Genomic DNA, 13,016 nt, shown 5'->3' on the forward strand with positions numbered 1-13,016 from the left:
TCTCTGGAGAATATGCCAACAGTTTCAGCATAACACTTAGATAAGTGCTTGAGAGAAGCTGGTTTAAAAGGCCCTGTGTTATATATTTGGTGGTCTTGTCTGAAATTAGCTCAGTATTAATAGCTAGATATTTAATTCACTTCTCACCACAGAATATTTTGGGCCTACCATGATACAGGCAAGATACCTAAGGACAGCATATCTTTGTCAAGAACTCTTGCGTCTTTCCCTGTAGATCCAACTCACAAAGATCAAGTATAGCACAAGTCCTCCTCAGCTTTCAGGAGTAGGTTTGAAAGATGTGGTAAACACTAGGTATATAAATTATTCATTATTACACTGCACCTATATATAATCTGAGTTGTGGTATCTTATTATAGACAGCTTTAGAAAAGTAATTTAGAACAGGTCATTCTTTGTATTAGTGCCTCTGCAGTTGTACCTTTGTAGGGAAACTGGTAGGCAATACTGAGATTTCAATCCTAACATGTAAATAAGAAAAGGAAATTGCTATACTTTGTTTTCAAAATTTCTTACACAGAATTTAAAAAATTAAATGGGAAGCTACTGTCATAACAGCCTTATGTAGATTAGGACTCAGAAGCCTGCATTCTGACCCCAACCCAGGCCTCACACGTTATAAGTAATAGTCACTGACTTCTATGCCAATGAGGCTGATGAATTGTACATGAATGCATGCGATGGACAGGTGAATTTCAAATGGATGTCAGATAAGGCTTTTATGTAAACAGTGGTCACCTTTTAAGAGAACCAAAATGTTTTTTTCTTACCATTTCAGAAATACATTACAGCAGCTTTGCCAGCTGCTTGCTTTTTCATGCTTTCATACAGAAACTACATTAACTATATGCCAAATGATGGGACGAAAGTTGCTCATGTAGATAAGCCACAGAACTGAAAGTCAAATGATCTGGGCTTTAGTCCTCACTCCGCCAGAGACTTTTCGTGTGACCTCAAGCCTGCCACTAACACGTACCTCTGTGCCTCAGATAATACATCTTTACAATGTGAATAATACAACCTACTTTACAAGACTTTTGTGAGGCTAAATACATTAATTTCTTGAAACGGTGCCACAGAACTGCTAAGCATTAGCATTGTCAAACTGGACCTTCTCCTGAGACATATCAGTACAAGGGCAGATTCCCCCGAGAGAGACTCCTCCACAGACGTGGAGACACAGAAAAGGGTAAACACCGGGTAACTACACGCATACTGCAGAGCACGCTTCTTAACAAGAGAGTTTCCTTCCGTAAAGATAGAACTTTCAATGCTGTTCTCATTGATTGGTGAAGTTGCCCTTCAAAGGACAAAACATGTCCACCCAATCCTTGATTGCTGTAAAGTTTCATAGCTACATTGAAGTCAATAGGGCTATGTGGATGTTCACTAGTTGAGAATCCCACTTGTATTAACTTCATGATTCGTGACTTGATTTTGGCTGCGTACATTTCCATTCTAAAGCAATTTTTGGTCCCTTCTCACCTATCAATTAAAAGAGAACCTCATTAGGGGCTGGGAGACCAGGGATAAAAATTCCCATCCCAAACGACTTTTTTCTCGGTTGGGAAAGTAAGAAGTAACTTAAAATGGATTTAGAATGGAAATTCTATCTCAGCTTTCTCTAATGCTTTTCTGTGATGTAAAACAACAGCAAAGGAAAAAGACTTTCTGGCCCTAACCTCCTCAGCCACTAGTTTCCACATCATCTTCATATGGTAGCCCTGATGTGAACACAGGGGCTCTGTGGCTACAGAGAGGGTTCAGGATGGTTGCTAAATACTTTGTACAATCTGTACCATGACCCCTATGGTACGCTAGCTGCATCACAGAATTCCAGCTTGAGTGATCTCACAGGGCTCAGCTGGATCCAGGGAGTTTATGGAGAGAGCGAGACATACTGAACAAAACTGTCATATCCAATTTAAGAGGGATGTTTATTCCATGGACCATTCAGCATCTTGAAGACAAAGAATTTGTATGCCACCCCCTTCCTCCCCCGTACACTTGTGCCAAGACGGGCGTCTCGCATCAGGCGTATGAATAGCAGGTCTGTTTCAGCAGCTGTGCTCTCCTACCCAAAAGAAACGTTAGAGAGTCCCTGAGACTGAAGAGTCCCACGTTACTGTGCAGTCTGCAGTGGGCTGAGGAAGAGATCTAAGGGCAAAAGGATGGCATTAGAAGGGGAAATCATCAACCTTCAAGTGAGTGCATCTTGGGGAATTACCAAAGGGGAAGTGGGAGGGCAGAGGGAGGCAATATCAATTCCTGTCACTCACTCGTCTCTTTTGAAAACTCTTGGCTGAAATTTTCAGTTCCCTTTGGAAAGCGACTGATTACAGGCTCTTCTCCACGCTCTGCTAATGAAAGTGTCGATTAGCTCCTTATTGTGAAGGAGACTAGATGAAAGAGGGGGCTACTGGACCTTATTAGACAGACCTATTTTTGTGGAGAGAGTAAAACACCAGAGGTGGTTCGCGTCCAGGTCTGAGAGGGAGGCAGTGTGAATTTTACTAGCTGTAAGAGTTTGAGCTGTTCCCCTCCTCACAAAGCCCTTCTGTGTTTGGCAGAAAGTGCTCCCAGTCTAGCGAGGAGAAAAGAAATACATACAGCAACTGCTGAGCGGGAGAGCACGAGCCAGGCTTTTGTATGTGGGACTGATAGAGAAACAACATTTACTGATAAAACTCCTTTAGCAGGTGTTTGTTTTTGAAGGAGGGTGTTCCTTTGGACTCTGTCTAGCTTTTAGGAAAGGGCAACTCCCCAGGGGTTTAGAAAGAAATTATGAGAGATTGCAACTCAAACCCCTGATCAGAAACATTTGCAAAATTTGGGAAAGTTGCAGTTCAGATCTGCACCTGGTAGCTACATTCAGCTCCTAGATTTGGGGGAGTTTGAACCAGTATCCAAACTTTGCAGTTGGGCTCCATCTTTACAGTGGCCTAAGCCGCATTTTTAGATCTGAACACAGATTCCTTAGGGAAATTCAGATCTCGGTCAAAATTTCTAGAGACTATAGTGCACAGAACTGAGTCTGTTATAGAAATCATCAGAGCAGTAATGAAGAAGGCTCCAGAGAGTGGCATAACAAAGAAAGTAACAGACAAGGGCAGGGCCTGATGCACACAGATTCACAGGGTCACTTCAGCAAAGGAATGTGTTGCAGGGCAAACTCCGAAATGGCTGGAAAGGGTGTCTTCAGATACGACGGGGGGGAAAAGGCAGTGAGCAGAGGTAGCTTTGCCAATTAGCAAAGCTGGATGCTGCTATGGATGCCTCTATTTGAACAGGAAACAGAGAGGGGCTGATATTTCCCAAAACAAGGTAGAAAGGGTAAAGGTGGAGAGTTGTACAAACCAGGAACAATTGTAAAAGGAAACAGGTCAAGAAATATGAACTAAAAACAATAAAGCCGCCTTCATAGGAACCTAACACACTTGGGGAAAATCCAGATTTGTGCACTAACACAGCCATGGTAACAGAACAAAACAACCCCCAAATCCAAATACAACTGAGATTCAAAAAAGTTTGGCTCTGCATTCAGATTTGAACCTTGCAGATTGGGCCCACCTCTCATGTGAATGAAGGGCCGTTAAGAGTAATTTCAATCAAGGGGGACAGGATGTGAGCAAATGAAAAGAAAGAGGTGAGTTTGATTTCAAAACTAAAATTAACATGTTTGTTTCTGAACCAGGCAAGTGCAAGGTGTCATCCGCTTCTCTGCCAAATCCCATAAGACACAGTGTTTTCATGAGGTTCTCCTAATGGCACCTCATGGGATTTTGCTAAACCAGAGTTTACAAAACTTAGGCAAATACTCATAGGTTCCTGCATCCTCATCATCAGAAAACCTCCATGATACTGGCAAAGGAAAAATAACACTGTGGATTATGTAGGCGAGGGAAGTACAGGGGTCTTTGGAGGACCAGACTGTAAAATAGCCTTAAAGGCAGAGCAAAAGAAGCAGGAGATGAAAGAGGAAAAAAAGGAGTGAGGGGACCACAGTAATATGCTCATTAATTAAAGGCTCTTTTTGGGATGCCCTTTGTTTTTTTGTTCTGGCTAATGAAGTGTAGGTGCCCACTCTGAAGTTCAGCAGTGAGAGCCCCTGGAGGCCCCTGAAAGTACAAGCACTGCATGCTCTGGGACAATCCCACAGCTGTTGCATGAATCTTTATATGAAAGTGCTACTGTAGGCAAGTACATTAACAGCCAAGAAATCTAACGTATTGCATTTGGCTTTATTCTCTAGACATTCTGTGCCCAAATGGTTGCTCCCTGCCAATGAGGATTTTTATACTGCATCACATTTATAGACTTTCCATTTGCAAAAAGATTTCAAAACCAATGATTCTTTAGCCTGCGGTGTAGGAGGTATTTAGGATTATACAGGCTGTAGTGAGAGGTGATCAGTCTCCTCTTCTTTAGCCTGTCTGATAACATGAAAAAAAGAACTCACCAGGAGAAGTTAATAGATCAAATAAAAATAAATACTTCTTCTCTCATCTCAGTACATAGTTAGCGTATGTAAATTTTTGTCCTGCAGGAGGAGTCAAATATTGTAGCTGGCACTAAATAAAGGAGAGGATAATTTTATGACCAATAACAACATTTAGAGTTATGCAAGCTACAAGAGGCACTTTCTAGTCCCCTACTTCAGTTAATGGTCTATGGACATCAGGAAAAGTACCCCTCCTGCCTCCAAACAACACTGTGTAGCAGAGAAGGTATATTAAAAAGGATATCGGCCAAATGTCCCTGGATAGAAGACACTGCTGCTTTCCAAACACCAAGTACCTAGCATTTTTCCACTCTCTCCCTCCCACAGACTCGCCAAGTCCAAAGTACTTGCATAGAGTTTATTTTTCAGTTCCCACTTCTAGGCACACATACAAAATATCTAAGTGCACACAGGTCCTAAAACAAGACAGATGAAGTGAAAAGTGCTCTATATTAAGCTAGACTTAATCTCCTTCCCCATCCAGCAAAAACCTGGGTAAATAGATAAAACTATAACTCCCATTAAAAGGTGTGTCTGTATTTTTTCACCCCAAACATCTCTATTCATGACTTTCAGATGTTGCCAGCAATGGCAGCTTCCTTCTTCATTAGAAAGCAACTGGTATTGGCTGTTGGCAAGAAGTCAGAAAAGCTGGACCAGTGTTTTAATGTGTTACATCAAGTTCTATTCTGAGATAACTGGGAGCTTAAACAACTTTTGGGATATCCGTACAAATAAAACCAAACGTGCCACAAGACGTCCCAGCCTGCCTCAAAATTGGTGCATGATACTGTAGTGATAGATGATTTAGAAATTTAAGAGTTTGGTTAAATGAATTAGCTTAGAGTTAGTTGACTATCACAACATAGTATCAGTGAACATATGCTCTTGTGTGATACTGGTTACCACCTTATTATTTGCTATTCATACACAACTGGGTGAATGGGTTTGGATTCAAAGGGATGCATGCAAGATGAATGTTGTTCATATTAATGTGTGAAGAAACATATTTGAAGATGAGTGCCCTCTGTAAGCTTTTGTTAGATTTTTTAGATTGCTATTCTTCTTAAAAAGTTACATTCATCAAATGCATAGAACAGAAATGATACCTTGCAATCTAAGGCTGTGTCTACATGGCAAAGTTATCTCAAAATAACAGAAATTGTTTCAAAATAACTTTGGCAGTGTCCCAACGAAGCACATGCTATTTCAAAATAAAATCAAAATAGCGGGTTTGTTATTCCAGTAAACCTCTTTCCAACAGCAATAGCACCTATTTCAAGCTCACTATTTCTAAATAGCATCTATTAAGACATGGAATAGCGCTATTTCGAAATAAGGCATAATGGACTCCAATGGCACTATTTCGGAAAAGCACCACGGACCCGGAAATGCTATTACAAAACAGCTGGGTGCTATTTCAAAATGCATTTTGTATGTGGATGTGTTATTTCCAAAATCCTATTTCTGAATAGTGCTGCTGTGTAGATGTAGCCCAAATTATCAATCGTACATCACAAGTAACAAAGAAAGAACAAGTTTCCTGGGGGTAATTAGTTAATTTCAGCAAAAACAATGAGGCACCATAAAGACTAACGTTTGGTCATAAGCTTTTGGGGGAGGGAATCCACCTCATGTATCCTGAGAAATGGGCTTGAGCCCACAAGACTAAACAGATTGAGTGAAGAGTTTGAGAATACTCCATTGATTGAAATTTGCTTGCATAAACTATTCAGTGATTACTTGTGAATATTGAGCATATTTGCATAAATCAGAATGGATTTATAAACAATTGGTAATCAGAAAAAAACCTCCCAAATAGTAGTTTGACCAGATCTTGATCAAATAGATTTTAGACTGGCCTTTTAATACAATTGCTTGGCTTTAATGAGTGGGGCTGTCAACCTGGCCGTTGGCACTTTCCTAAAACATTCACAAAATGAATGGAAAGTCCCACATAAGCCATAAATTCTCTCTCTCACATCCCACTTTTCACACTGTGCCTGATGATGAAATGTAGTGGGTTTGTTCACAGCTAGCCAAGACTTTTATTTATTCTTGTTTTTGTGGCTTTAAGCTTTTCCCTCCAGGCAGCATCATGGTTTCAAGATCTCTGTATGGTACATGCTCGTCTGCATAGCCAGTTTGTGCTTTCTAGTGCTGCAGAGACCTTTACTCTCACTCAGCAATTTCCAAGAAATGTGGCAATGTGATGTTATAATCCAAGCAATGTTCGTGTCCAAGAGGGTTTCAGTAATGTCATTGGGCACCAAGTAAAAATTATACCGTATTTCAATAATGATACTCTGCATTCATACAGATTCTTTCATGTGAGGATTCCACGTGCTCTACAAACACTAAGTAAACCTCATCATATTCTTGGAAAGCAGGGAAAGATTATCTTTATTTTTCAGATGGAAAAACTAAATATCATTAACTCAGACTGTGGAATTTATGAAGAAGAACAGACTGTGTACAACACAAAGTCTAAGGTGGGATTGGAGGAATGTAGAGGGTTAGGAAGAAAATTCACTGTGGAAACAAAGTTCTTCTAATGTAAGCAATGAAACCAGAGATGTGAAATCTGATATCATATTGGGGAAAGGGAAAGGTCTTATGTCTGTTCCCCAAGTTGCAGGGATGTGTGATTCTGCACAGCAATATCCAGGCTGCCTATCACACTAATGATAGAAGGCTCGGAGAGGTGGTGCTAGCACATCACATTGGAGAAAGGGATTTTTTATAGCAGTACTAATTTGATCTTTGTTATCAAGTAATATTGTGATATTTCTCCTCATTCCTACAAATTCCTCCTGCTCCTGCTCCATTCCTCTGCCTGGGTGTGAACAGCAACTTTACTTAGCATGTAAGGGCATAATGGAAATCTTTCAAGCACGGTATTTTATGGGGAGGGGTCTTGAAGAAATTGAATCAATGGTAAAGGAAATCTAGAAGCTGAGAGTATTGTTGCATGTGATGTGTGCATACACAAACACACACACACACACACAATAGGGGTCAGATTAATCTGTGGTGTAACTACACTGAAATTAGAGGCCTTCAACTAGAGATTAATTTGGTCCCAGGTGCTCTATCTAGGAGAGATTTGGTGAGAGAAAGGCATCACATTTTAATTAATATTTATGAGAAGTCTTATCCATGCTACTAACTCAGAAGTCCAGGACAACAACAGAGTTAAGAGTGGGTAAATATATAGAGGAGTAGAAGCTATTGGTGGGACATCCTTCAGGTAGATGCAGAACACACTAAATAGTGAATTAATCCTGCTGTCTATAATTCTCCCTGAAACACTATGCACAAAGACACATTGGTGGCTACCTTATCTTCCCTAAAAGGCGACATTCAAAGACCCTGGGAGACCATGTTCCCCCTCCTTCTAACCTGATACTCTCCTTCATTCCTACTAGCCACCTGTTAGATGTATTTCACCTCTTATACACCATGCACATGTACTGATCTGGTTAGGCCCGGCCTTCGGGCAAGGTGAGCAGGATGGTTGCCTTGGACCCTGAATATAGCATCCATTGCCCACCATCTGGACCTATCATCAGTGTGCTGCCTTGGGCCTTGCCCACTGGTGGGGCCCCACTGGGCCATCTCTGGATCTGATACGCAAGTCCACTCATACATGAAAAGGCTTGCTCGCATGAAAGACTGCGTGTGCTCCCACTTTCAGTGCAGATGAACCTTAACAAACACACACACACACAAATATATATATATATATATATATTCTTTACAGTATGACATCAAATCTGGACTCCCCCAGAGCCTGCCCAGCTCTCCACTGAGCGAGTCGCTGAGCAGCAGAGAATCTGGCCCTCTGTGTCTTGACATTGCAGGGAAATTGAGAGTGCTGCATCACCCAGTTCAGCTTTTATAGGGTATCAGTGCAGCAACATTCTCTTCTTGTTCTGTCACTTCTCTCATGCTAAGCAGAGGTCTCCTGGTGTTGTACTTTGATAAGAGATCCTCAAGGATGCCTAACTGCAGAAGGACATAGTATACAACGATACAGTAGGTGGAACTTTTGATCATTGCATGCATTATAAAATCCATAGCATCCTTTGGAAGAGATATTGGGCCAGACCCTCCGCTGGTGTAAATCAGCATAACTACTCAGCACTACTCAAATCACTGGAGTCTTGATAATTTAAATGACTTGAGGATCTGGCTCATGGTTTTTGCCCTGCTGTATGGCCAAAGTACAACAGGGATAGTTATGTTCTCCTGCCTAGACTGAGTTCTGCAATTTCTGCTGGAAACAGATTCTTGACTTCTGGTCCTTAACTGTTCTATAAGGCAACTATTCACTGTTAAACAGCCACTCCATTTTACCCTTGTGGCAAACATAGTGAATCCCGTGTCCAGTTTGAAGGTTAGCTTTTAAAATACATTGTGATGAGATTGCTACGGTGCATGAATATGAGATGTTGTCGTTACTCTGTGCTGACAAGCAAGAGTTTGAATAATGCGTGGCCTCATTTATGTGTAAGATTAACATAATTTCTGCTACTACTGAGACCAGTAATAGAGAAGGAAAAAGTTAATGACTCAGTGCAAACAGTATATAGTAAGATGAAGGCCTAAGCCCATGCAGCACAGGCCTGGTCTGAGGCCTAAGGCCAAGCAACAATGGACAATACATGGTTAAAAGCAAAGCTAAGTTGTGAGGAAGAAGCAAGTCCCTGAGAACAGAACATGGCACAGACAGGGCTGAGAGTACAAAGCACTAATTAGTAATCGGCCCAGGTGCAGACCAATAATTGGTACCTGTCACAAGTTGAAGTCACAAGGTACCACCAGCTCATTAAAAAAGACCTTGGGACCAACTTGTCACAGATACAGATCCAGGTTCAGGAAAGGGTCTAAAATGACAGCGTGATGGATAAGAGATGATCTAATCAACCCATGAAGTACAGGGTGATGGGTGGTAACCTGACAACATCAGAGGCTGGCAATCTGATACATCAGCAGTAAGGTGTGATTTGCGTGTATCTGTATGTAAAGTGGTGTCTTGGGGGAAGTCTTTGTATGACCTAGGGGACAGTGTAAATTTCCCACTGACTGAGTCATTCCATTGCGGCAGGTACATATGTGCAGTGGTTTGGTAGAGTCTACCTGACAGCTGTTAATGCACTTTGCTCTTCAGTAAACCAGGCCAGGCTCCTTCGATCCTCATCTGCTCTGTGGTCTTTGGGGAACTTGCAGGGTCTGCTGTGATCATTGGGCCCACATCACTGAACACACAGGCAAGCAGCCTTCTGGTTATCATCATCAGTGGGGGGCAAAGACCCATGAGGACACAACGGCAGTAAATCCGCTGAACTACACGGTATGGGGAACTTTCCCTCCAGTGCCTATAAAAGTCACCTGCCATGCTGTAAATTACTGAAAGTGAGAGGAAATAGAGTCTAAAGATTCTCTTAAGCTTATGTCATTCTGGTAATGAATTCCAACCCTCGGTCTGTCCGGCCGTTTCCACACATGCCACTTTCTTCAAAAGTGGCATGCTAATAAAGGGCCCAAAATATGCTAATGAGATGCAGATGTAAATTCCCCACACCTCATTAGCATAAGGGCACATGATTTGGAGTCCAGAAGATGTTCTTCCGGGCTCCAAAACGCTGTTTAGAAGCACGGCCCCCAAGGGGTCTTCTGGAAGTCCTTCTTCTGGAGGCCCCTTCTTCCTGAAAATTTTTGGGAAGAAGGGGCCTCCAGAAGAAGGAGTTCCTTCTGGAAGAGCCCCCAGGGGCTGTGCTTCTAAACCACATTTTGAAGTGCGGAAGAACGTCTTTCAGACTCCAAATCACGTGACTTTATGCTAATGACGTGCAGAGAATTTGCATCCGTGCCTTATTAGCATATTTTGGGCCATTTATTAGCATGCCTCTTTTGAAGAAAGTGGCCTGTGTAGAAACGGCCCCTGAGTGGAAGACTGAGCAGGTGTCATTGTTGCATAAGCAATGTCCCACTGTGTGCAATGGAAAGAGCCAGTGATAAACAAGCCTTACAAAAGTTTGGGTGACAATTCAGGTTTCTAAAAGGTAACCTACATCTCACAGTGCCCTTCAGGTGCCAAATCCATCTTTAGTGTATTTCTGCTGAAGTCAATTGGGTTATCTCAAAGATGAATTTAATCCCTTAAATCTGAAATGCATGCAACAGGTTCTCTCAGGAGGTCTTGGATAACTTCTTAGAACAATCCTCTTTGTGATTATTAAATATTTGTATTGCAGTACTGCCTAGAGATTTCAGTCAGGTCAAGGCCTCATCATGCATATATAATATATGCACCAATGGGTTTTCGTGAACCCCTTTACACAATATTTGGTGCTAGATCCCTAATCAATATGTAGCACAAGATGACAAGCTAGAACAGCCCATGAAAGCTTATGCTCCAAAATATCTGTTAGTCTATAAGGTGCCACAGGACGTCTTGTTGTTTTTGAAGATACAGACTAACTCGGCTGCTCCTATGAAGCTAGAACAGAAGTTTAGCCTGTTCCTGTTCTACATTATCAGACCTACGAGCCCAGTCCTGCTCCCACTGTATCTGTACAGCTCTGAGCGCTCATTATATGAAAAGATTATCAACATCTGCTTCCATCTGAGATAGAAACACGCTTAAGAACTGACTTTTTCATTGCCTCTCAAATCCTCATATGCCAGCCAGAATCCTGAAATAAACAGAATCTTTTCTAAACATTTCAGAACCATAAAGAGCTAGTTCAAGTTCAAGAGCTAGAAATAGGCGAAGGTTTGTGAGATGGTTATATAATAATTAGGGGGTTATCCACCTGCCCTGAAAGAGAACAAAGGTGAGGCTGAGTCATCACAAAGCCTTGTGTCGGGGGATTCCAGCACCGACTCATATCCAATGCTACAACATTCCCAAGGGTCAGCAAAAGAAGGGCTTGTGGGACGTAATGTCATTGGCTGTTGCTGCAAAAATCAGCAATTGGGCTTAATCAAATGGAAGCACATAATTTCTTGTCTGCAGTACTCCAGGAGCTCAGGGAGACTCATAGGTACTTGGAGGCATGTAAGGTGAAGAGACACATAGTATGGGGACTAAACACATTTTAAGAATAACGTGTTTTTTCTTGATCTGCTGTTAAAACTCACAAGAGTAGAGTAAGAAGTAGTAGAGAGGGATTAAAAGCTTGGGGAGAGGGTCACAAAAACAGCTGTCATAAGGAAAGAGAGATGAGATGTTCTGTGGCTGAAGAGGTAAGACAAACCCATGTGGTTTCCAGAGAGAAGGAGGGGGATGCCAAGGACCTTTGGTGGCGCCATTTGTAGGTAGAGCAAAACAGCGAGTCAGCACAGCTGCACCAAGACCATGATCGAGGGGCAGCTTGGAAAAATAAGGTCAGCTGATGGGTGGAGGAAATACACACAGGGACAAAAACATCCCCTCCTCCCCCTGCCCTTTCCTCCAGCCCATCCTGGTTGTTTGGCACCTTTTTTAGGTCAGTGGCCTCTAGTATTTTATTGTTTAGTTTTAGAGACTCCACCTTAGCACACAGTAAGTGGGAGGCCATCCAAAGCCACCTGGGAGCTTCCTTCCCTCACAAGGGGCAGAGAACACATGGCCTGTGAACTCCCCCACCTGCTCACAGGAAGGAACGTTATATGGCTGACAGTCCACATGCAAACAGTGAATGAGCCATTTATTTCTGCTTAACACCACAGGGACAGTTGAGTGCCTCTAAACCAGTGATGGGAACCTGTGGCAGGTGGGCCACATGTGGCCCATCAGGGTTTTATATGAGGCCCACACAATACCCCTCTGCCTCCTCCCGCTCTGCTTCTTGTGCACTCGGGACCTTGCAATCACCTGTTCCTTCCCCTCCCTCCTGGAATGCTCTGAATAAATGGATTCATGTCGCATCCCTATTCCTTCCCCTCCCTCCTAGTGCTTGAATGCTGCAAATCATTTTGGGGTCGTGGTTAGGGCACAAGCCCAAGTTCAATCTTGCAGCTCACTGAGATGGAGGCCACTCATGTGGCCCACTCACTCGCCTTGGTAGCCCATCACTGCTCTGAACTAAGGGCCAGCCAGCAGTAAAGTCACCTTTAGGGGCTCTGACCCTCAACACCAGCATGGAGTGTAGCCTTCTTTGGGCTCTTCCAGGTGGAAAAACAGCTCTGGTCAGTCTCCTCAGTTCTCAGTGTTTCCCTCAAGAACTTCTCCCTGCTTCTGCTAGCCTGCCACACAGGCTCTGTGTCCTATGGTGCAGCCCTACTGGCTCCTTGTTGCTCAGTGCCAGGTGGTATGAGTAGGAGCATGAGTTTTGTTCAGTGTAAAATCAGAAGCCTAAGCATGGCTGTGGTGATAAACTTGATGAATTGTGCTCTCTGTGTCCTTTATGAGTTACAAATGAAATCAGATTATGAATCACAGTTCATATTGGTGTCCGTGTCCTTTCCCAACAAGAACTGGACAGGACTGATACCCTTAGAACTG

The 13,016-nt window shown here is 42.6% G+C and overlaps 1 protein-coding gene across 2 annotated transcripts in view; it reads left to right on the plus strand.

Moving 5' to 3' along the window:
- Window positions 1-2,134: 2,134 nt before the first annotated feature.
- Window positions 2,135-13,016, plus strand: part of NINJ2 (ninjurin 2) — an 84,395-nt gene continuing 73,513 nt past the window's right edge. For both annotated transcript variants that reach the window (XR_012643904.1, XM_074983778.1), the window contains exon 1: window positions 2,135-2,225. Coding sequence is in view for 1 of the 2 variants with exons in the window: in XM_074983778.1 (XP_074839879.1) it covers window positions 2,193-2,225 (33 nt within the window). In the remaining variant the exon portion in view is untranslated. The remainder of the gene's footprint in view (window positions 2,226-13,016) is intronic.

This window comes from Carettochelys insculpta, chromosome 1 (assembly GCF_033958435.1).
Source record: "Carettochelys insculpta isolate YL-2023 chromosome 1, ASM3395843v1, whole genome shotgun sequence".
NCBI lineage: Eukaryota > Metazoa > Chordata > Testudines > Carettochelyidae > Carettochelys > Carettochelys insculpta.